General features: G+C 44.6%; 2 protein-coding genes across 8 annotated transcripts in view; one reads left to right on the top strand and one right to left on the bottom strand.

The window, feature by feature from the left end:
- The window catches only part of LOC142586056 (INO80 complex subunit B), a 73531-nt gene extending 49769 nt beyond the window's left edge, over positions 1–23762 (top strand). Inside the window, exons 4-5 of one of the 2 annotated variants that reach the window (XM_075697317.1) lie at positions 18700–18827; positions 23626–23762. In XM_075697317.1, the coding sequence (XP_075553432.1) occupies positions 18700–18808 (109 nt within the window). In that variant the 3' untranslated portion in view covers positions 18809–18827; positions 23626–23762. Of the gene's footprint in view, positions 1–11341; positions 11598–18699; positions 18828–23625 lie in introns of those variants that run through there. The other variant, XM_075697315.1, reaches the window with a different exon arrangement.
- Positions 1–24795, bottom strand: part of LOC142586053 (ankyrin repeat domain-containing protein 16-like) — a 111595-nt gene extending 86800 nt beyond the window's left edge. For 2 of the 6 annotated variants that reach the window (XM_075697303.1, XM_075697308.1), the window contains exons 1-4: positions 24486–24794; positions 24266–24424; positions 23748–23870; positions 23533–23684 (exon numbers count right to left, since the gene is read on the bottom strand). In XM_075697303.1, the coding sequence (XP_075553418.1) occupies positions 23533–23684; positions 23748–23870; positions 24266–24424; positions 24486–24691 (640 nt within the window). In that variant the 5' untranslated portion in view covers positions 24692–24794. Of the gene's footprint in view, positions 1–23532; positions 23685–23747; positions 23871–24265; positions 24425–24485 lie in introns of all 6 variants that reach the window. The other 4 variants (XM_075697305.1, XM_075697306.1, XM_075697307.1 and 1 more) reach the window with 3 other exon arrangements.
- Between the last annotated feature and the right edge of the window lie 985 nt (positions 24796–25780).

Genomic DNA, 25780 nt, shown 5'->3' with positions numbered 1-25780 from the left:
CGCAGAAAGACAACGGTGTTGACGGGCAAATCTCGCTTTGGACAGGCAAGACACGCTAGCATGAAGCAGACCGCATTCGTGGCGCATGCTGCACACTCTGCCACTCGCATTCCTGAAGCTGAGCGCGTTGCAACTTAACTGACTGCCCAAGACACTATAGTCGGACCAAAATGCTCATACTGTCGCCGAAGCAACTCGGCAGCTGGGTGCTGCATGCCAAGCCAGCCTGCAACACGGTCGCTGATCCACAAATCGTGCGCCGTTCGCTTTAGCAGACCGTGAGTTCACAAATCAAACATGCAACAGCTTCTGTGAAGACATGCTTCACTTTCGTGCTCCACCGATTCCTATGAAAGAGGGATCAACCCTAAATTTCGTTATTGATGTGATGTCAGCAATTCACGCACGCCAAGAGCGCGTGCATCAAGGCCTGAGTGACATGACGTCACGCCAGAGTTTGGCTACTTAAACGACTAACTCAATAAACGTACGTTCATTCCTGTTCTTGCATCCATTACTTCAGTTATGTCCTTTGGAGCCATAGGAATTTGATGGTAGGCTCTGGCTAGATCGATCTTGGAACAAATCTGGGCACTATAAGGAATGACAGTGAAGTTTTGGATGTTCCGTGGAGGGCACCAATCAGGAATTATAGCAGTATTCAGCATACGATAATCTCTGCAAAGGTGCCAATCACCGGTCTTCTTGGGCACCATGTGAAGGCTGGAGGGATGAGCAATTCTGATTTCTAACATATGCTCGAACTCCTTCCTGGCGATACGTAGCTTCTCTGGTTCAGTTTCAGTTCAGTTCATTTTCTTAAAGGCCCCCATTTCAGGGGGTGTCACATAAGGGGTGGGATTATATTTCGAATAACAAAAAACAAACAGCAAAGATTATTTAACATTGAAGATGATCAGTTACGCGTTCTTGAAGAATAGATGATGTAGCGATGGGGACGATGTCATAGGGTAGGCCATTCCAGTTTGTAAAAAATAATGAAGCAGAAAACATAGTAGTGTGCGGTGGCAGATGGGCAACTTGAAATGGATGACTTGTGCAGTAGGATATGCATGCTGCAGCAGTAATATACGGTGTTTCATTGAGAGAAGAATAAAAAAACTTGTGAGAAAGGGCAAGGCTAGCAATGCAGCGACGATAGGAGAGGGACGGTAGTCCCGATTGTGCTTTCAAAGATGAAATCTGACATTGTATGACTATGAGGAATGAATGAATTGGGCGGCATGATTTTGAACGGCTTCCAATGCTGTGATTAGATACGCTTGATGCGGGCTTCAGATGGCAGCTGCATATCTTAATTTGGGTTTTACAAGGGCTTTATACGCAAGCAATTTAACATGTGGTGGGGCAATGCAAAGGTGGCGCTTTAGAAAACCGAGTCTTTTGTTTGATGGTGAAATAATGTTACTAATATAGGGGCGCCATGATAAATTGAAAGAGAGGGGGACTCCTAGGTATTTATATGATTGTACTAGTTCAATCGATGTGTTAGAAATTGAATAATCAAAGCGATAGGGATTGTGACGGCGAGAGAAGCACACGAGTTTACAATTTGTACGATTGAGGGACATTAGTCAATCATTGCACCAATTTAGTACGCTGTTAAGATCTGTCTGGAGGATATGTTAGTCATGACAATTAGTATTGGTGTGGTAAATGACACAATCATTGGCAAACATTTGAATACTACAGGAAACATGCAGGGGTAAGTCGTTAATATATATTAAGAATAGGAGGGGACCAAGGAAAGACCCTTGTGGAATGCCTGAGGTAACTGGGAAGGGTTTGGACAGATGGCCGTTAAGATAGACTGACTGAGAACGATTAGTTGGGAATTCTTTAATCCATATAAGAATATTAGGATGTAGGTTCAGCTTCGAAAGTTTTAGCAACAGACAGCGGTGAGGAACTTTGTCGAAAGCTTTTGCAAAATCAAGAAAGAAGCAGTCAATTTCCATGTTACAGTCAAGATTAGTATGCAAGTCGTGAAGGAGTAGTGTTAGTTGGGTTCGCAAGAGAAGCCCTTACGAAACCTGTGCTGTGAAGGATGAAAAAATTCGGTCGAATCCAAGAAGTTGATAATTTGAGAGTAGATGATGTGTTCCATGATTTTGCAAGGCACACTAGTTAATGAAATGGGGTGGTAATTCAAGGGTTGGTAATTCAAAAGTGAGTCTGTTACCCGATTTGTAGACTGGAACGACCTCGCCCTTTTTCCAATCAAGCGGCATAATTCCTGAGAAGAGTGACTGTGAAAGAAATGAGATAAATATGCTGCACAAATTGATTCCACATCTTTCAGGAGCTTCGAATCAATAAGGTCCATACCAGCCAACTATGAAAGCTTCATATTTTGAATTATGGATGAAATGCCTTCTTTGAATAAGGCGACAGGTGCCGTGAAAGTTTCTAAGTTAAAGGATGGTGGCTGTGAAGGCGCGTCAAGTTCAGTAGTGAAGGCAGATGCGAATGCATTGTTAAATATTTCTGCACAATCATGGTCAGTAACTGCCTCGCGTGAGTCATTCGTCAGTGTAATATCAGGAGGATGCGTAGGATTTAAAACTTGCCAGAATTGCTTGGGATTCTTGATTAGTAAGTTTGGTAAACCGTTGTGATAAAACGTGTATTTGGCGTTACGAACAGAAAGTAAGTAGAATTTTTCGGCTTCGAAGTATTTTTACCATGTAGCAGATGTGTCATTGCGTTTGGCGGTATGAGAGACTAGTTTCTTTTTGTTTTCTAGTTGTTTTAAGTGCTTGGTAAACCACTGTTTGTTGCATGACAGTTCATGTCAGTATCCAAGACTGTCTATTCTGAAAGTGTCTTCTCATCAAGGCATGCCAACACGGCCGCTAGTGACAGCCGGTGCACACTGTATCGAGGACAGTGGCAAAGTACATGTTCTATAGTCTCCTCACCATCGCAGTGACTGCAAGCCGTGCTCTTGTCCATACAGACTTGGAAGGCAAAAGATCTTGTGAAAGGGACACCAAAGCACAGTCAGCAAAGTACTGCTGTCTCAAGTTGTGAGAGTCCAGATGGGGGTCGAAGTCGAAGGGATGGGTCCAGTCAGTGTAGAAGTGTGTGCTTCAAGCTTGGTGTGTTCCATAAAGATCTTATGGCTTCATTTGCAAGCACACAAATTTTCACTCCTGCCTCTGTTCTTGCGAATGGATACGATGTCTCTATCGACGGTCAAAGCATACCTTATGTCAGGATGCACCGATTCTTAGGTGTAATCATTGATTGTGACCTCTGCTGGAATCCTCATGTGGCCTACCTAAAGAAGCGCCTGATGGATGTTTCTAATGTGTTCAAGCTTCTTGGAGGAAGAGCATGGGTACATGCAATGATGCGACTATACAAGACGCTCTTTCTTGGGTATTTTCAATACAGCTTGCCTGTGCTGACCAACACCTACAGAACTAATATCTGTACATTCAAAAGCGTCCAGGTCCAGGCACTTAGAGTGTGTCTTGGATTGCTGTGGTGCTCGTCAACGGCTGAAACAAACGCGATTGCACACAATTTCCCAGCCAAGAACCATATATTCATGGCAGCGCTCAGAGCACACGTAAGACATCTTGCTCGAGCCCCTGCCCATCATCAAGCCTCACTGCCAGAGGATCGACCACGTGCCTCCTTTTGTCAGACAGTCCTGCCCTATTGTGCATACCTTCCATCACATTATACAGCTCCAGCGAGAGTTCTGTTTCCCCCATGGTGCTTGGCTGAAGCAAAAGTTCAACTAATGTACCAGGAATATGAACAAAAGCACAACTCTTGTCTCCAGCACTCAAGCAGCTTTCACTGCTCTTGCTGTACGAGACATACAATGAGCGTCATCATCTGGCGCTTCAACCACGGTGAATGGGTCTGCAGGATCAGTGATCTTTCCTGCAAAAACCTCCACCGTAAAGATTTGACTATCTCACCAGACTACATCGACTTCCACAGAACTCACTGCTATTCGTCGTGCAGTTCACATAATTTCCAATGAACTGCCCAATAAATGGAGCGTGTTCAGTGACTCCAAGGCTGCTCTTCATTGTTTGGTTTCTGCCTTGTGCCGCGGGTCCCACGAACAACTAGTTCTAGAAATCAGACTGCTGCTTCACCATCTCATCGAGCAAGGACACGACATCACGTTACAGTGGATTCCAAGCCACTGTGGCATAATGGGCAAAGAACATGCCGATGCAGCAGCATGATCTGCACATGAGGAGGGCTTGCAAGACTCCACCCCGGAAGAATGCTGCTGACAGTCCAAAGCAATGACCTGTGCATTTGTTTACAAAAAACAAGCACCTAAAGCGACCACCTGTGGTTTGCTTGAAATATAATGCAAGCCGCACATCGATGACATCAAATAATGTTAGAACATATCAAAATATTCTATTTTACATGTGTAAGCACTGTCACATCACTATGAGTCACGCTGATATAAGCGACCGGACACCTTCGAAAACAGGGATTGGGTGATGTAGTACACACTGTATACTGCCTACTTGTCATTCTTTGTAGTCTCTTCACACACAATTTATGTGTTCTATAAAGTAGACATAAATGAAGAACTTTCAGCTATGATCATTCATTGAGAGAACAGGTAGTTTTCTCACGGAAACACTGATGCCAATGCCAACACCATTGGCAGCTGAACAAGGTGGTTGCTTATGCTGCTGTATCGAAGGTATGAAAGCCTCTAACCCTACAGCTAGAACAGAACTCGCAGAACTTTCGAAGTTAATCAACAAGCGTAAGACAGCTGACATAAGGAAGTATAATATGGATAGAATTGAACATGCTCTCAGGAATGGAGGAAGCCTAAAAGCAGTGAAGAAGAAACTAGGAATTGGAAAGAATCAAATGTATGCGTTAAGAGACAAAGCCGGCAATATCATTACTAATATGGATGAGATAGTTCAAGTGGCTGAGGAGTTCTATAGAGATTTATACAGTACCAGTGGCCCCCACGACGATAATGGAAGAGAGAATAGTCTAGAGGAATTCGAAATCCCACAGGTAACGGCGGAAGAAGTAAAGAAAGCCTTGGAAACTACGCAAAGGGGAAAGGCAGCTGGGGAGGATCAGGTAACAGCATATTTGTTGAAGGATGGTGGGCAGATTGTTCTAGAGAAACTGGCCACCCTGTATACGCAATGCCTCATGACCTCGAGCATACCGGAATCTTGGAAGAACGCTACCATAATCCTAATCCATAAGAAAGGGGACGCCAAAGACTTGAAAAAGTAGACTGATCAGCTTACTGTCAGTTGCCTACAAACTATTTACTACGGTAATCGCAAATAGAATCAGGAACACCTTAGACTTCTGTCAACCAAAGGACCAGGCAGGATTCCGTAAAGGCTACTCAACAATAGACCATATTCACACTATCGATCAGGTGATAGAGAAATGTGCGGAATATAACCAACCCTTATATACAGCTTCCATTGATTATGAGAAAGCGTTTGATTCTGTTGAAAGCTCAGCAGTCATGGAGGCATTACGGGATCAGGGTGTAGAGGAGCCGTATGTAAAAATACTGAAAGATATCTATAGCGGCTCCACAGCCACCGTAGTCCTCCATAAATAAAGCAACAAAATCCCAATAAAGAAAGGCGTCAGGCAGGGAGGTACGATCTCTCCAATGCTATTCACAGCTTGTTTACAGGAGGTATTCAGAGACCTGGATTGGGAAGAATTGCAGATAAAAATTAATGGAGAATATCTTCGTAACTTGCGATTCGCTGATGATATTGCCTTGCTTAGTAACTCGGGACTAATTGCAATGCATGCTCACTGACCTGGAGAGGCAAAGCAGAAGAGTGGGTCTAAAAATTAATCTGCAGAAAACTAAAGTAATGTTTAACAGTCTCGGAAGAGAACAGCAATTTACAATAAGTAGAGAGGCACTGGAAGTGGTAAGGGAATACATCTACTTAGGGCAGGTAGTGACGGCGGATCCAGATCATGAGACGGAAATAATCAGAAGAATAAGAATGGGCTGGGGTGCGTTTGGCAGGCATTCTCAGTTCATGAACAGCAGGTTCCCATTATCCCTCAAGAGAAAAGTGTATAATAGCTGTGTCTTACCAGTACTCACCTATGGGGCAGAAACCTGGAGGCTTACGAAAAGGGTTCTGCTTAAATTGAAGACGATGGAACGAGCTATGGAAAGAAGAATGATGGGTGTAACATTAAGGGATAAGAAAAGAGCAGATTGGGTGAGGGAACAAACGCGAGTTAATGACATCTTAGTTGAAATCAAGAAAAGGAAATGGGCATGGGCACGACATGTAATGAGGAGGGAAGATAACCGATGGTCATTAAGGGTTACGGACTGGATTCCAAGGGAAGGGAAGCGTAGCAGGGGGCGGCAGAAAGTTAGGTGGGCGGATGAGATTAAGAAGTTTGCAGGGACAACATGGGCGCAATTAGTAGATGACCGGGGTTGTTGGAGAAGTATGGAAGAGGCCTTTGCCCTGCAGTGGGCGTAACCAGGCTGATGATGATGATGATGACCGAAGGGGAACCGCTTGTTGCCCATTTGGTATAAAATGCACCCAGTACATCTCGGAAGTCGAAAATAATGAGTCAGCATAAGTACACCCATGTATGTAATCACATTTAATTAGGGTGAATTAGTGTAATTAGTTTCTGGCCTTCCGCTTGCTTCTCGAGTGCAGAAAGCCCCACAGGTCCGGCACAGCAGCGGTGCGGCGCAGCAGTTCCCCGCAAAAGCCTCACGCGGGAGCCGGCGCTTTGGACACTCTTCCAGTATTCCAAGCAAGGAGGCTTCTGTGCTCGCTGACAAATTTGTGTGGCAACGAAGGGAAAGCTACGGAGGCAAAGCACGCACAAGTGAGAGCGCTTCTGAAAAAAGTCCGGTGTTTTCATCCACGTTAGTTTAAGCTGGGGAAGAGACACCTTATTAGCAACAGTTAAATAAGATAAAACATACCACTGAATCTAAAAGTTTACTTATTTTGTGGTTTTTCCCTTCCATGTCTGGGCAACCATGAAACTGTCGCACGTGAAGCTGCGTCGTTTCAGTGTCTGTTCCGAGCAGCCAAAAGTGCTGTCAAATGCTGGCGGACTACTTGGTGCCTTGACACATGAGCAGCAGCCACATGCTCGTAGCTTTCCCTTCACTGCCACAGAAGGCTGGCCGCGAGTATAGGCCACTCTAACCATAAAGTTTCATACAATAATTAGTAGAGGGAACTCTGGAGCTAGTGTTTAGGAGGGCTGCAGTGGGAGCGGTTGTACCAGCATGCGAATTATGGGAAGTACATAGATTTGCCTAACCTTCGTCATTCTGGTTTCAAACGGCTTTGTGACTTTGTAAGCTCGTCATTTTCAACAATGTAGTGTGGAATAAATAATAAAATGAACACTATGAAAATTGACCGATGGCACGATTCGAACACAGGACCTCTAAGCAGAGAAGCCTGATACTGAAATCATTAAGCAACGGATGCTTTCTTTTTCTTTATTTCCAGCTTGGCTAGAAGCCTCAAAGGAGTTTGTGATCACAGGTCACACTTGTTTTATATGTGTTGTAAGGAGGTTTATTGGACGAGTCCAACAAACAGGCGGTAGCTCTGAACAGTAGGTCGGGAGAACAAGATGGTGGTGTTCGAGCGCCGATCTCGTGCTCTCCGCTCTTGACGATGACTGTGATGTCATTATCTTCCTTTCTTCATTACAATTGCCCCCGTCGAGAAAGGTGGAGCCATCGTGGCGATCTAACAGGTGGGGACAAGAGGGTCGAAGTACGGCTTGAGGCGGTCTACGTGAACGTCATCACGTCCACGTCGACGACGGTCGCCGTGCAGCGTAAGAGGTTCGATGACGTAGTTTACGGGCGAAGTACGCTCGACGACGTGGTAGGGACCATGATAATTTGGGAGTAGTTTGGACGACAAGCCAGGGGCGCAGGGTGCTACACAAGCAGCCACACAAGTGCTCCAGGAGCGAATGTTGCGGCAGGAGAGTGGTCATCATCGCGAGCGTTTTTCTGGCGTTGTTGGTCGGCTGTAGTAAAGCGCTTGGCTAGTTGTCGGCAATCTTCAGCGTAACGGGCGACTTCGGACACTGCCGTGCACTCTGAGGCATCTAGTGCGTATGGCAGCAACGTGTCGATAGTGTGCGTTGGCTGGCGACCGTACAGAAGGAAGAAGAGGGAATACCCGGTTGTGACTTGCGTAGCGGTGTTGTACACGTATGTCACAAATGGAAGAACCAGTTCCCAGTTTGACTGATCAGATGCAACATGTGTCGCAAGCATGTCGCCCAGTGTCCGATTAAACCGCTCAGTGAGACCATTCGTCTGAGGATGGTAGGCAGTACACGTCCGATGTACAATGTTGCACTGGTGGAGAAGTGCTTGGATTACATCAGAGAGAAATACGCGGCCATGGTCACTGAGGAGGCGAAAGGTGGAGAAGGCTTGGTCACACTCAGAAGACCATGACGAAAGATTGGAGGCGCTGCTTAAAAGTTGGGTCAAAGGCGCAATTATAGAGGCGAAGTTGCGCACAAACCGACGAAAGTAGGAGCATAACCCTATGAAGCTTCGTAACTGCTTTAGAGTTGTCAGTTTGGGGAAGTCGGTCATGGCACGTAGTTTAGCTGGGTCCGGAAGCACGCCATCCTTTGACACGACGTGACCGAGAATTGTAAGTTTTCGCGCAGCAAAGCGGCACTTCTTGAGATTTAGTTGCAGCTGAGCGGTCTTCAGACACGTCAGGACATGGTTGAGGCGATCCAGATGGGTTGCGAAATCTGGCGCAAGGACAACAATGTCGTCGAGGTAGCAGAGACACATGTGCCACTTCAAACCCCGCAGAACCGAGTCCATCATGCGCTCGAAGGTGGCAGGCGCATTGCAGAGGCCAAAGGGCATGACATTAAATTCATATACACCGTCAGGCGTGACGAAGGCTGTCTTTTGAACGGTCGGCCTCTGCTAAAGGCACCTGCCAATACCCAGAACGCAAATCTAATGATGAAAAAAACTCGGCACCTTGTAGGCAATCAAGGGCATCGTCAATTCTAGGTAACAGGTACATGTCTTTTCGAGTGACCTTGTTTAGGTGCCGGTAATCCACGCAGTAGCGAATTGATCCATCCTTTTTTTTAACGAGAACCACAGGTGATGCCCACGGACTTTGCGAAGGGCGAATAATGTCACGTTTAAGCATATCGTCAACCTGGTCGGTAATAAGTTGACGTTCCGCGGTGAAGACACAGTAAGGGCGTTGTTGCACTGGCGAGTTGGAGCCGGTGTCGATGTAGTGAACAATGGTAGAAGTTCGGCCAAGGGCACGTTGGGCAACATTGAAAGAGTCGCGGAACTGGTAGAGCAGCTGGAGAAGAGCAGAGCGTTCAAATGGTGACAGTTTGTCTGCGATCGATGAATCGAATAGGTCGGCAGCTGGTACATCAGAAGGATTAAGAGCACTGACGACGTCGAGGTCGCGTCGAGCTGAATCTTGCTGCACGGAAAAAATTTGACCGATATCAATGGGTTGCACGCATACAAGGGATTCACCTTTAAGCAGTTTGATGGGATACGGCAGAGGATTTGTGAGGCAGAGAGCGCGTGTTCCATTAGAAATAGAGAGGGTCAAATAAGGCAGAAGAAGTGGCTTCCGACTTAGAAGGAGGCGTGATGGTTCAAAGAATGCAGCTTCATCACATATGCTGTTGCAGAACTTGGGGAGCAAAACAGCTGCTGTCAGCGGAATTTCGGTATCTTCTGTTACGACTAGTTTGTGTGCGGCTTGATGAGCGGGTTTGTAGGACTGGTCACACAACGGGAAGAGCTCAAGTTCAGATCTGGCGCAATCAATAACGGCGTGATTATATGATAAAAAGTCCCAGCCAAGTATGATGTCGTGCGAGCAGGATGAAAGGACGATAAACTCAACAATGTAGTGCTCTTTAGCGATAATAAGTCGAGCAGTGCAGGCAGCTATAGGCCGAACAGGGTCTCCATTCGCTGTACGTAAGGGCATCATCTCAAGAGGCGTGGTCACCTTCCGAAGCTTGCGGCAAAGTGTGGCATCTATAACAGAAACGGCAGCACCGGTATCGACAAGAGCATATGCACGGGTGCCTTCTACAAAAATTTCGATGATATTCGACGGCAAAGTTTGAGGACTTGAACATTTCGACAGCGCAGTTCTTGCCTCACGAACTGCGGGGGCTAGTTTCCCCCATTTTCAGGGGCTGATCGATGACGCATGGGCGACAAGGATCGGCGACAGGGTGAAGGTGAGCGACGAGACGTGGGTTGCGGATAGTCATGTGAAGACGTGCTTGTTTGGGGACCCGGACCTTCATAACGAGAGCGGGGACGATCCATGTAGTTCTGCGAACGGGCATCTGAGTATCCTGGCGCGCGACGGCGGCAGAATCGGGCAATATCACCAGGGCCACCGCATGCAAAACAGATCGGCCGGTTGTCGTGCATTCGCCAGGGATTTGCAGTGTTGGGAGCAGCCCATGTCACGGATGGCTGAATCGGGGCTGCAGCATACGACACACCATGGGACGGTGAGGGCTGTTGAAGCTGCTGCCGCTTTACTACCTCTGCGTAACTAAGAGGCGCGGCGACAGGTTGCTGCTGAATGGGCACCGGCATGGCCTCGAAAATCTGTTCTTGGATGACGTGTCGAAGCACGGGAGCCAACGGGATTGGTCGCAGCAGTTGCTGCTATTGTGGGAGCTCCTGACGCTGAGCAAATGGCAGGAGAGACAATTGACCGGCCACCTCCTCATGCACAAATTCTTTCATTTGTGCGAGAAGGTATGACTGGTCAGGCACGATGTCCAGTGCAGTGAGTGGCTGACTGAACGTGTGAGATGAACGTCGGGTGAGAGCCTGCTGCCCTCTCAATTCGTCATAGCTGTGGCACAGAGTTACCACTTCAGACACTGTGCCAGGAGACTTTGCAAGAAGCATTTGAAAGACATCGTCGTCGATGCCCTTCATAATATGCTGAATTTTGGCACTTTTGCTCATTGAAGCATCGGCGCGCCTGTAGAGATCAATTATGTCCTCAATATAGGTGGTCAAAGTTTCGTTTGGTTCCTGTGCCCGTGTGCGCAGCCGTTGCTCGGCGCGTAACTTCCGCATAACAGGGCGACCGAAAACGGCAGATAGTGCCTTCTTAAAGCGGGCCAGTTCTCAAATTCAGATTCGTGGTTCGTATACCACAGCTTCACCACGCTAGCCAGGTAAAAGTTCGCGGTATTCAGCTTAGCAGCGTCATCCCACTTGTTGGGTCCACTAACTTTTTCGTAGGCTGACAGCCAGTCCTCGACGTCCTGGTCTTCCGTACCCGAAAATACCGGGGGGTCTTGCTGGCGAACCTGGCCGGGGCAAACGGCGGCCGGGAGAGATGACGGCGGTTGGGCAGCATCAGCTTGCATGGTCGAGTGCAACGTATGGGATCGGAGTTCCAGGGTATCGGCGATGTGCGTACCCAGCACGATCCACCAAATGTAAGGAGGTTTATTGGACGAGTCCAACAAACAGGCGGTAGCTCTGAACAGTAGGTCGGGAGAACAAGATGGTGGTGTTCGAGCGCCAATCTCGTGCCCTCCGCTCTTGATGATGATTGGGATGTCATTATCTTCCTTTCTTCATTACAGTGTTATGGTATACAGCATTGACACCACATCTTCATCACAGTCGATCGTTTTGTACACGTTACATACTTTCACAACCATTCCCACGATATATTCATACACAGATCTACCTTTAACATCACTGTGTCTATATGCTAGCAGACTATGCCAGACTGCGTGCAGCCCGAGTAAAAACATAACGTCCATCCATTCAAAATCGCGTTCAGCAGGCAAAAAACGAATACCATGATGATTGAGGGTAGGTCTATCTTTAAAGTTCTCTGTAATATAACCCAAAAGAATATGGCATCATTACAATCAATGAAAACATGTTCGATCGTTTCAGCTTTGTTGCACAGAAAGCATTTGCTTCCCCATGGCACATAAACCCCCCTTTCCTTTAAACATGTTTTAACAGGCAAGGTTCCCGTGTGAAGCTTGAAGAAAAATGTTTTAACATTTGCTAGTATCCACATATTTTGAACCCTTTTAAGTATGTCTTACCCAGCTCCTTGAAACATTAACCAATACAATGGTACAGGGAACACACTCTCAATAAAATCCTTTATATGACACTTTTTTTTTTTACATTGGAGATGTACTCAAGATTAATCCACGGATGCATGCGTCTACAGGCATGTGTAACATGCTTATGAATTTATCGCGAGTGTGCCATTGCCTTGAGATGCTTGGCGCGTTTCGATTTTGGCATCTCGACAAGCTCAATCGTTGCAATTAGTGCTCCTTGAGCATGTTTGCAGCGTCTTCTGCACTTCGAAGAATATAGATTGCTCTGAAATCTAAGACAATGAAGGCATGTAAAGCGTAGGAAACAAAGCTACGAGAATGTCTGAAACAACAAGCACGAAGATCAGACAAATCCATGTCATGTCGTCAATTCCATGGTGGGTCGACGACTGCAGCGCCAGAGTTCCCTCTAGCATATTGTAGGAAACTCTACGACTCTAACCATGCTCGTGTCCCAGACCGCCGTGTGAATCTCTGCATGGCTCCCATTGGTCGAGTTAATGCAAGCGCTCTTTCCGGCGCTAGCGCCAAGGCGCCCTTCAGTTATGGCCCTTGCGGGCGGGCGATACTTTATGAAAGTGGTGGCGCACATGATTGTTTACATCTTCATGGCAACAGGAACAGCAGCCACGCAACACCTCTTCTCCAAAGTAGCTTTTTTTAAAAATTATTGTACCGATTTGTCCGGCTCGCTACCCACTCCGCTCCCTACTCATGCTGCATGCACAGTTGCTCTTTTCTTTTTTTATTTTGCCTGTGCCCGCGGTGCATTCTTCTTTATGTGCGTGCGCTATGCCGTGAAATAGATTTTTTTTTTTTCGTTCAAATACACACCGAACGGATGGCACACCAAGCGCGAGTACACAAATAGCGGCAATGTGTCCTTCCAAGCATAAGGACGCAATGGAATTGTTTGTTCTAGACTCCAGTGCTGTAAAGACAGGACCCCATACAGGATATCAAGAGAGAGAGCGCTGCTCTGTAGATAAGAACTCTGCTTCTAACTTTTGTAGTTGCTGGCATACACTACGGTGCTCTGTTGCTTGATGCTCAGTTGTTTGTAGCGATGTATTAAACCAGTTTGTTTTACGTCGTCTCATCTACCTGCCGTCTCTCCTTGATGATCAACGAGGGGGCAAGCTTCAAGCGAACGCTGTTCAAGTTGGCGGCCACTTGAAGTCATGAAGTTATTTAAACATAAAGCGTTAGTAATGGAAGGACTAAGTTAATTCCATTCCCTATTCGTTTTAAGGAAATATGAATATTTAAAGCAATCTAAGTTAAAGATGTATTCATTAGGTGTTCTAGAATGCTTGTGGCATGTTAACCTAGAACGATTAAAAGAACTTCGAATGGATGTGTCAACGGTCTTGTCATCATGAATAAATTGAAACAACTTTAGTCCTGCTAATTCTGCCCTACTTTGCCGTGGTAATAAACCAGATTTTTTAAAATAATTCATTCAATGAATCCATTAACTTGTATTTATTATAAATGAACCTTATTGCCTTCCTCTGCACCCCCTCTTATGAGTTCATTTCTGTACGTAAGTCAAACAATACTGGCGTACTCCAGCACTGGTCGAACAAGCATGTTATAGGCCAGCAGATTTGTATCTGCGGACGCAAGACGAAGGTGTCTTCTCAGAAAGATGAGTTGCTTTAGTGCTCCAGCATGTACATTAATTTCCACTTGAGGTTATGTTGTTAACATGGATTTCCCATTGGAGAGTGCGTGTTAAAGTGACACCTAAATATTTACCCTGAAATACACAAGTAAGAGGTGTTTCATTAATAATGTAAGTAAAATCAGATATCGGTTTCTTTCCGCTTACTGTTAGTGTTATTGATGTTTCACTCCTGACACAAAGAAAAGGTAGAATTTTGTATATAGCGATCATCATTGCAATCAATTTCGCAGTACGAAAACAATCAGCGAATAGAAGGATGTTACCATGTAATCGGGAAGGCAAATCGTTTATGTATACTAAAAAATAAAACTGGGCCCAAAACACTGCCTTGGTGCACTACAAATGTAACAGATGATAAATTGGAAGCTTCGTTATGAATATACACGAATTGTGAGCGGCACACTCACTCATGAGTGCACTCACATTCACTAGCACTCATTTCAAAGGCATTAGTGCGAGTGAGTGCCAATGAGTGTGAGTGGTCGTGAGTGCCAGCGAGCGTGAGTGGAGGTGAATGCAAGCAACAGCGAGCGAGTGTGAGTGGAGATGAGTGCAGGTGCCAGTGAGTGTGAGTATATGTGTGTGCGCATGCGAGCCAGCGAGTGTGAGTGGAGGTGAGTGCGAGTGAGTGCGAGTGTGAGTGAGTGCCAGTGAGTGTGAGCGTAGGTGAGTGCGAGTGAGTGCGGGGCCTGGAAAAATTATGGTGAGTGAGTGTGAGAGAGTATTCTCCCACACTGCCGACCTATGGGAAATGGTGAATTGCAATGCATTTCCCACATGCCGCATACATGTAAGCTCTGGTAATGTGCTAGAAAGTGAATTAATGCAGCTTTGACGTTTCTCTGCACTGCAAATAATAGCTGTGACGTTGTGAGGGCCTTTACACAACCATGTTACATTTAAGAAAAGGTGGCTGATTTGTCTAGCCTTAATTTATTTGATTTTGTTGGAAGAGCATATATAGGGAACCAGCAAAACATGACAACAGACATAAAAAACAGACATAAAAAAAAGGCCCAACAAGTATAGGATTGACAAAGGAATGCTCCGAACACACAGGACAATGCACATAAACAAGGGTTCTTTGCTAAGGAAAAACATCACACCTCCTGCAAAGGATTCCCAGCCGTGCGCAATAGTTTTCATACTACTTTCTTTTGTTAAAAAGTGCTGAGAACAAAGCAAAGAAGAGATAGCAAAATCCTCTAAATTTGCAGTTCTTGTTAATGTGGTTTTTTCTAAATATATTAACAATGCCTGACGAGGACTTGCAGAGAAGAGTTTGTCACATTATTTGCCAGCAGCTGTCTTTGTCATTACCTGTTCCTGTGAGTGATTTCACTTGTTGAAATACGATGGCTGCATTCAAAAGACCATTGCTTGTGTTAATCATTTGTAAAAGTCGCTAGAAAAATCTTGAACTTTAGGCTGTGAGACAATAAAGCTGTCGATTTCTTTTCGGTTTTCATTTTTAGAAGTAACACCAATTTTTGCCCCCCCCCCCTCCGAATTTTGAAAAATATAAAACCCGAAAATGGAGGACCTTATGTATAATCCTCAACCCACCTTTACTGTTATATATTTTCAAATTCTTGTTGCGAGTATATGCACAAAAATATGATGCTGCCTTACCTGCCAAGTTACTACAATTTGCGCTACCGCCCAAAATCTGTATTACTGGAAATGCGGTGCTGCTGCTGCCATATGAAATATTAACTGAATCTATCAACCTCACATATAAGTCAGAGGTTGACTTCGAGGCTAAGGATTCTGTGAAAAATATCTCGCCTTATATTCACAAAAATACATTATCTCACTTTGTGTCACCCTGGCCCCATAACTTATTTGCAGAGGTGGATTTCAACATACCACCTAGTGCCTAATTTTAAGAAATTTGTGAAGCTTAATTGTGATCACTCCAAATATATCCATAAATATATCTGCCAAGATAGTGACAAATAGCCAGGCAGCCATGTCAAACATAGGAAAGTAGAAGAAACCTTCACTTTAAAAATGTTATATATGTACATATATATAGTCACCTACTTTATGTCCCTTTTTCACTTATGTCTTCGTATTTTTTTATGTTTATTTTATTGTAACCTTCTGTTCCCCTATCTTTACCTTAGCCTCTTTCTTTCTCACAATCGCAGAACAGTTTAAGTGTCCACTGGGAAGTGAGACAGTTGTGATGCCCATGGTCCTTCATTACCTTCCTCCTTTTTGTCTTTAATAAACTGCTAATACTTCTAGCAGCATTGCCTTTCTGTACAATAACAAGGACACCACCCTGGCATGCAGTCAGAATGCTTCACCATCTACAGTTAGAACTCAATCTAACGAAACCCGATTTTACGAAGTTCCCGATCTAATGAAGGAATTTACATTCCCCGGCAGGTACCCATAGAGTTCAATGTTACCATCAGCCTGAATTAACAAAACAAACTTGGCCGAACTCAATTTAACAATGTTTTTCGTGAAATAAATGAGAAAAAACGCGGTGATTTCTTTCTAATTTTGACACGTACATGTTCTTCGAGAGAGAGAGAGAGAGAGAGAGAGAGAGAGAGAGAGAGAGAGACGAAATTTTACAGCAAAGAGCACACGAGCGCAGGTAGCTCTTCTGCTCTGCAGTGGGTGGTCCCCTCAGTCCAGAAGTCCAGCGGCCTTAGCTGCCCTTCTCGCTCGGTTGACTAGGTTGAGCTGGTCCATCAAGTCTGAGCAGCCTCCCCTTGCTGTGTGGAGGGGTGTTTTATGGGTGTGAGCTGCGGTGTGCTTGCGCAAGCCCATACCATGTGACAAAGCATTGCGCATTGATTGCAGTGTGGGCATTTATAGGAATACAGTGCAGGGTGTATGGCGTGATAGAGACTCGAGAGAGGATATGTGTTTGTTTGGAGTTTTTGCCATATTATGGTTTCCTCTCGCGTCGGAGCATTATGAGGTGATGGTAGTGTTCTTCATGAAAGGTGATAGTGTTGTAGGATGTGCGTGTAGGTTAATGGTATGGGCTCGGGGTGGAACTGCTGGGGGTGACCCTCATGTGGCTCCCAGTGTACATGCACTAAGGCATAGGCGTGTGCCTGCTGATTACCGCGTAAGGATTGATTCATGCCCCAGAGTCCACATGACTTGCATGTATGGCGGGAACTGGTGCACCCCAATCAGGATGCGATGTGTGGCCCTGGAAAAATTTCGGTGTGCCATCTGAGAGTCCGTCCGAACTATGACGTACTCCCAGTGCAGTCTCATCATGATGGCTAACGCTATCGCTAGTTCCTCTGCCTCTGCAGCACTCGCTCTGGAAACTGACGATGCCTTTATTTTGGTCCCGTGATTGTCGACTACGCTGGTGACAAGTGCAGTGTTTCTTGTGGTGCTGGCCGCGTCTACATATAAGACATTGGGGTGGTTCTCATACTTCCTCGCGAGCGCCTGCGCTCGGGCATGTTGCTCTCCGATGTGGAAGGTCGGGTGCATGTTTCTGGGTGTGAGACATGCATAGTTTCCTGTATATGTATTGGGATTTTTGTCAGTGCGCTGGTCTTTCGTATAGAATATCCAAGACATTTCAAGACGCAGTGCACTGTAGCCTTTCCTTCTGGTTTACCAGGTGGGCCTCTATAATTTCCTGTGCGTTGTTGTACAACCCTGTCTCCTCGAGGTGAGAAGTAGCCGTTCTGGGTGGGAGTCCGAGCGCTTGCTTATACACCTTGCGTATCAGCCGGTCGAGTACCTTCACTTCCATATTGCTGAAATTTAAATTCTTCTTCGAGCGTGTGCTCTAAAGCTACCACATTATAACATCTAGGTGTCATGGTCACATCTCTAGTTTTATTTTGACGAGGCTGCACACCACGCCAACGCACAGAACAGTTGACTCAACACCACCTCAGTTGGGACAGCAGTGGTTACTTTCGTTATTTCATGGTTTATGCAACAGATGGCGACATTAGTGGCAAATACAATGCCGCAGTAGCCTTCGTGTGTCACTACGTTACAATTTTAGATTTCAAAGGAACAAAAGTTCCTCTCGATTTAGCAAAATAGTTTGAGCATGGTTATCACTTAAATATGAACTGTAGTAAGTTTGGCGTGAAACTATGACACTGTCATGGCACTAGGGATGCATAGTCAGCTGAAACAGGCACCCCTTGTGCACATGTGCAACCTAGACAGTGGCTATGTGCAGGCGGTGAGGTTGCTATCCAGGCCTACTGCAACTGGAAACACTATGTTGGAGTCACCACAGTGAGACACAGCAAGCCCTACTAGCAGTGGTTGCCTTGATTGTCATCACTTATGAAGCTATGTGCCAAGAACCCTGCCATGTTTTATATGCTGAATGACAGTTACTAAAAATGCAATCCTTCATTTCAATGTTCACAATGCACATATGCTAAAGGAATAAGAAGCATAGAGACTTTACTCTCTGTCTGTCCATCATTTTCTTAGTGTGTGTGCAATATGAATGTCATAAAAATTCAATGTTAACAACTTACTTAAGCTTGGATGCTTGCAGACTGCAGTAATCTCTCTTTGCGTGCTGGATACTAAAATATCTAAAATTGTTATAATTAATATTGACATACATTGTTTAACCGGTACTTAACCGGTACTTTGGCAGTGGCGACGGCGAGGAAAGCACGTCTGTTAACTTCTGCTGTGTTTTAGAGGCACTGACTTCGAAAACTTCGATCTCCTGTGGCGCCCCGACCCAAGACTTTGCCTACAATCGCCTGGACTGAACTTCAAATTTCCCGCACCCATTCTACCTGTCTGCCTGGAAGTAACTGCGTCGTTTTGCGGCGCAGATTATCAGCGAACAGCAGCGGCACCACGACAGAAAGAGACTTTGCACAGGGGCGTGATTTTGGCAGAGCACTTTGGCAGTGGCGACGGCGAGGAAAGCTCGTCGGTTAACTTCTGCTGTGTTTTACAGGTTAGTTAAACTTCTCGTTCTATTCTTTTTTTTGGACTTTTAGTTCGCTGCGCTGCTGCCAAGCGATTTGTTTTGGTGACGAATTACTTAGGGGCTCAAACTTGACTAAGTGCTGCAGTTGCAGAGCTGAAATTGAAGATGTCGCGAGTGCTATTGTGTGCAGTGAGTGCGAGTTCTGTTTTCATGCTTCAGTATGCTCAGGCATAAGTGAACAGGAGTATGTTGAAAAGAAAAAGCTGGGTAAAACAAGAGCATGGAAGTGTGAGGCCTGCAGGCCGAGGGTATCGAAGAGTACCACACGGCCCGCTGATCAAATCGGAGATGCTCAACTTAAGATTACGATCATGGACATAGAAAAGAAATTAACTTCTCTACTTGCTTTGAATGAAAAGGTAGAGGGAATAGATAGGTCAATTCAGTTGCTGTCGGATAACTTTGATAAAATTCAGGAACGCTTGAGCGGGCAAGACAGGGAAATAAAGAACATAAAATGCAAGATCGACAAACTTGAGAAGGAGGATACAGCTAAGGGTCTCGCCCAGCTTCAAATTGATTTTGATGACCTCGAGTGGCGCAGCCGACATCTCAATGTTGAAATACATGGAATTCCTGAGACTGCAGGTGAAAATCTTTTAAATAAGGTAAAGGATCTTGCAAAAACCATGAATTTGATTCCGACTGATATTTACACTATTCACAGGATGGCATCAAGGCCAGGTAGAGAGCGTGAAGTGATCCTTCGCTTTGTGCACCAGGACCGTCAAGATACGTGGCTTGAAAAAAGAAAATCCTTGAGGCAGAAACAAGATCATGATTTACATAACTGAGAATATGACCAAGCGTTCCCGGGCTCTCTTAGTAGCAGCGAAAACCTGGGCTAGGAGAGTTGGCTATGACTTTGCATGGCATTCAAATGGGAAGGTCTTGGTGCGTAGAAAGAGTGGAGAATGTGCGCAGGTCATCAGGTGTGAGGATGACTTGTCAGCGTTGAGCAATTGATGTTTGTTTTTGAAGCGTTCCTTAGATTTTTCTTTTACTGCTCTGTAAAATGGATGACGTCAGATATATCGCCCTTTGTGAGTTAGTGAAGCAGTTTGAAAGTGTACAAAGAGGATTTCTTCGATGCCTCCATTTAAATGTACAATCAATGGGAGACAAAGTAAATGAACTCGAGTGCGTGTTTAACCAAATGAAAGGTTGTTTTGATGTAATCAACGAGAAGAAAGGGGGTTAACCGAGGGGCCCGATTTTTATTAGTCATATCAGAAGAAGCCAACAAACACTGACACCAAGGACAACATAGGGGAAATTACTTGTGCTTTAATAAATGAAAGAAAGAAACGATAAATTAATGGAAATGAAAGTGGATGAAAAAACAACTTGCCGCAGGTGGGAACCGAACCCACCTGCGGGTTGTGGGTTCGGTTCCCACCTGCGGCAAGTTGTTTTTTCATCCACTTTCATTTCCATTAATTTATCGTTTCTTTCTTTCATTTATAAAAGCACAAGTAATTTCCCCTATGTTGTCCTTTGTGTCAGTGTTTGTTGGCTTCTGTTTTGATGTAGTTATGCTAACAGAAACCTGGCAATCGGATATTTCAGAAGAATTTGAACTACCTAATATGAAAACATTCTCTGTTTTTAGGTGAAGTCGTCGACGGGGTGGTGTCACTATGTTACTTGATAATTCTTTACCAGCCGTATTGCTCGAAAATTTTATTTTAGTTACAGCTCATTATGAGATGTTGTGGGTTCACTTTCAAGGTGTCATAGTTGCTGTATGTTATCGGCCACCTGATGGTAACTTGTCTGATTTTTTTGCATTTTTAGATGTTTTCTTAACATTTGTAAATCAACACCAATACACCGTTATATTGGGTGGTGATTTCAATACTGACATGGGGCATGACGGCACGCAAAAGCGTGACTTTGAAACTACTATTGCATGCAATGGTTGCGAAAACATCATAAATAGATCCACTAGAATTACTCTGTCTTCAGAGACCACCACAGACTTATTTATCACAAACTGTGATCTGTCGTGTGTGACCTGTGCTGTCCTTACGTATCCTATTAGTGATCACATGCCGATATGTTGTTCTGTAAAAACAGGTGCACCTACGTTAATTCAGAGTGACATTCCTTATAGTTATCAACATGTCTCGCCAGCCGCTTTAGATGCCTTCCGTTCAGAGATTGGCACTTTGCATTGGGACAAAGTTTCTAACTCAAATGATGCGAACACAGCCTACGCTTTTGTAGAATCCTTTATTTGTATAAACAAAAACACTTCCCTTATATACAACAGAATAAACGTAAAGGTTGTCGTAAACCTTGGATGACGTGCGAACTCCTACGTAAAATTGACAAAAAAGACAGATTATTCCGGAAATTCATGCGTACGTGCGTCGAGGCGAACCTAATTGCTTTCAAGCAGTTCCGAAATGCCTTAAGTAAAGAAATGAAGAAATCAAAGGAGCTGTATTACATACAAGCATTTACTTCGTGCTCAAAATGAGCAGCTGTTTTATGGACTAAAATAAACTCTTTGATGGGCCGAAATCCGAGAACAACTTAAGGAGGTGCTCCATGATGGAAACTTGGTCAGTGGAGAGGATATGGCCAATGTTCTTAATGATTACTTCGTTTACACATACTTCAACGACAGATCACCCGCTGCTTGCCGAACTCTGGGTTCAGAAACTACAAACACGTTTTTCTTGGCAGGTACTATTGAACTAGAAGTCCGCACGGTATTCCTTGACTTAAGAAACAGACGCTGCTGTGACGCAGATGCCATGCAAATAAAACCAGTGAAATATGTTATTAATCTGATTAGTCCAGCACTAAAACACATATTTAATCTCTGTATTTCGACAGGGGTTTTTCCTTCGGAAATGCAAACGGCACGCGTAATAGCTCTCCACAAAAAGGGGAACAAGCATAACGTAGCCAATTATCGACCGATATCTATTCTCCCCGTATTTTCTAAAGGTTTCGAAAAAATTATTTTTAGTCGCTTATCCTGTTTTTGCACCAAATATGTCCTGACAAAATCGCAATATGGCTATCAAAAACATAAGTCTACAGAACTCGCCCTACTGGATCAAAAAAAATACATCGTACAACAGTTTGAACAAAAAAATAATGTAGTCGGAATTTTTGTGGATTTCACACAAGCATTTGACTACATTCACCACGGTATTTTATTTGAAAAATTAAACTATTATGGCATTCGTGGGCTCCCACTCGTGTTACTTAAAAGCTATCTGGTGCATAGATGTCAATTTGTTTCTGTAAATGATTTCGTATCAGATAAGAAGACAATTTCAAATGTACCACAGGGGAGCATTCTTGGTTCTTTATATATTAATGGCATAGTCCATATCTCCCCAGAAGTTTATTATCTATGCAGATTATATATTATGCAGATGATAGATGATGATATAGATGAATATATTTGTCACCTCAGCATCAGATCTTATTCTTTCTAGTCTACTAGACGTCTTACAGAAGTTAGACAACTAGACAAGTAACAATAAGTTAAAAATAAATGCAACTAAAACAAAAGCCGTAGTTTTTCATTCGAAAGGTCAACAAGTGACCGTCCAGAATAACCTTGTACTTAGAGGCTCAGATATAGAAATAGTGAAGTCAGTGAAAGTACTTGGGGTACATTCCTCCAGTTCTTAGCAGTGGGATGACCACGTCAATAATATTCAAATAAATGTAAGTCAGATAACTGGAATATTAAGCCATATCCGGTACCTTATCCTCAACTCAGTGAGGTTATTGATATACAAATCACTGTTTAGTTCTTAACTACTGCTATTTGGTTTGGGGAACAACTACAGAAACAAACTTAACGAAATTACTGAGAATACAGAAGAAAATACTGAGGCTGATAGACAACGCTATAGTTCTAGCACCTAGCGACCCACTATTTAAAAAATATAGGATAATCAAAGTGAATGACCTATATCAATACAGACTACTAAGAGAGTACTGTCTTAGCTGCAAACGCTCAAACTTTTTATTTGTGGAGATGGCAAATTTTTGCTTAAAGGAGGCCTATGAAACAAGAAATACAGAAATGTGGAACGTTCCTTACTTTCGTACTAATTATGGCTTTCAGATGCTTCAATGTACTATTCCGCAAATTCTAAATAATTACACTAGCAAAGGTATAGATGTGCCTCATTTAAGTGTCACCGAATTAGCAGATCTTTTTGTTGTATAAACTATGTTGAAATTTATTTAAATGCAGAAGATTGCAGCAGTTTTCTTCGTTGTATAAGCTATGTATAAAATATGTTTTCAGTTTTCCTTTATGTCTTGATCTTTACGTAAAACAACGTGTCACTTTAAAAAGAAAAATTGCTATGATATTGTGACGTCCTTCAGCTGCTGCCATTGTTCACAAAGGGGACGGAGGATCCCTCAAGCCGTCATTTGAATGGCTTTTCCCTCCGCCTCCTGTTACACTGTACTGTGACGAAGCAAACAAATGAATAAATAAATAAATAAATAAATCACTACCACACAGGCAGCAAACTCTCAAGCAGACTAAGCGAAACATTTTGCTATGACCACTTGGCCAACCTGAAAAGCACTCACATCTCCCACCAGTCATACCCAGCTGGCATCCGTTTCTCATTTAAAGCCACCACGCTCAGTGGATCTCAAATACATGATGCATGCTCACATTTGACTTGGCACTCCTGTTTAATCTTACAGCATGTTCTGCACAGACACATACCAGCTGTGTGAAGCGGCGTTCTTTTGTTTTTGCTGCTAGTGTTCCATGCATCTGGAAACATGTCCAAGAGGCAGGACATTATACGTACATGGCCTTCCCTGCAAGAAGAAGAGGGTCACATCAGAGCTGCCAAGTGAATAAAGCTGTGGCTAAAATGTCACCTGCATGAGATGTGAAATGGCGTCCAACCGTCCTTATTTCGAAGGTTTGTATTGGCACCCCTTGCAACTAGTGTTTGAACCACTTCCAAGTGATTCTTTGTACATGCCAACATAAGTGGCGTCCTGCAGGCAAATAAAAATAAGGTACTGTTTTCCGAGGGCATTTGAAGAAAAACACACACACACTCTCTCTCTCTCTCTATATATATATATATATATATATATATATATATATAGTCTGCAGCATTATTTAACATTACATTTATTCAGAGTACAGTGGCGGAGCGAAAATGATATAAGTTGTAACAGTAAAAACTTTAGAATTTACAGTGCCGTATCGTTTGACAACGAAAAGCGCTGCCGTATCGTTTGACAACGAAAAGCGCGTATGAGGTCATACACGGTGTAGTCATTGAGTAAATAGTGCATGTGTTAGCTGGAACAATAAAGTCTAAACGACACAGAGCGATGTGGTGGCATGGACACCACAGAACTTCTCGTTGAGAACCATATCTCACCAGTCAGCCCTCTTTAGAGGATCTATCTGGCATCCTTGATGAATAAGAAACTGCACCACATCAAGTCGAGATGACTGAGCAGCTTCGTGTAACGGCCTTTTGCCGTCGTGGTTTTGGCTTTCAAGGAGCGTCAGGCAATTGACTTCCTTGCAGATGAATCTGCAACAGAAGGAATTTGTTTTCTAGTCGTAGCTCGCAACCCCGGCCGCCCCTGCCTTACCGAAGTACTTTCAGGGATCCGCATCGAGATGCAACGTGAGCCAACGTGTCGCCAGACTTCTCGTAGGTGATTTTTTGCAAGTACTGCGCAATCTGTTCGACACTGTCCCCGCATTCTTTGCTGAGAATGAGCCTCATATCACTTATGCTATCACGCTGTGCATGCTCCATAAGCCTTTTTGTTTGATCTGTGCTGCAGTACAGCATATCGAATACGACAGCGGGTGTAATATCATGTAATATGCACAGCACGACCAAACCTAGAAGGCCCAACCGCCCAACGCCCGGTAACACTGAGCTTAGTGGATGGATGGATGGATGGATGGCGGCTATACCCTTTGTAACGGGCGGCGGCTGGCGCCACCTAGCCTTTTGCTCCCCCTCCTATTTTTTTTTTTTTCTTTATATCCTCTTCTCCTTAAACTAGTGTTTACTCCCCTCCTCCCCCCAAAATAACTATCTAAAAAAGTATACGAAACATTATCTCCCCGATTTATGGTATTATCTCTCCCTTGACTTCCTCCACCAATCCTCTAGCCTCCCCTTCGTTACTGCCACTCTTTTCTCGTCTATTTGCCCTCGTTCCCCGGGAAAACCCAATGCCCCTTCCATATCTACCACGTGTTCCCTCTGCCAGAGTCGGGCGAAGGTCTGTGCATCTCAGCACTATATGCTCTGTGGTCTCCATTTCGGCTCCGCAAGCTGTGCACCAAAGGTCCACGTCTTCAAATTTAGCCCTGTATGTTTTAGTTCTGAAAACCCCCGTCCTACCTTCGAATGATAGTGAGCTGCCCCGCGAGTTATCAAATAAGAGCTCTCTCTTAATCTCCTGTTTTTGTGACCTATACATAGATAGCGCTGGCTTTCCGAGCATTCTTTCTTCCCACATTTTTCTTTTCGCCTCCTTCACCTCCTTTCCCACACTAGAACCACGTTGGGCACCCTCCCTCGGCTGCCGGCACGGGCACGGCCTGCCGTGCAACACCGTGACTGAACTCCTGCACCCCTCGGGCTGCCCTTCACGCCACAGGACACTTCTACGTGCGCTCCTGACATTCGCCGAGGCTGTCGGCCTCGCCGACCGCCTTTAGCTCCATCACTTTACCGCGGCGTGCTGCTGTTTCTGGTGCTCTTTCTCTCCCCCTACTTTCATTCCCTACCCCCTGTGCAGCGCGGTTGAGGTGTCCTCTGCTGAGAGACAGTTACTGCGCTGCACTTTACCCCAACCTTTCCTTCCCATATTCAAGAATCTCCTTCTCCCTCGGCTGTAGGTATCTATCCCTCAGCTTCCTCGTT

The sequence above is a fragment of the Dermacentor variabilis genome, chromosome 6 (assembly GCF_050947875.1).
Source record: "Dermacentor variabilis isolate Ectoservices chromosome 6, ASM5094787v1, whole genome shotgun sequence".
In the NCBI taxonomy this organism is placed as follows: Eukaryota; Metazoa; Arthropoda; class Arachnida; order Ixodida; family Ixodidae; genus Dermacentor; species Dermacentor variabilis.
The sequence above is the reverse complement of the archived record's forward strand: the minus strand, read 5'-3'. Positions and strand labels throughout refer to the sequence as shown.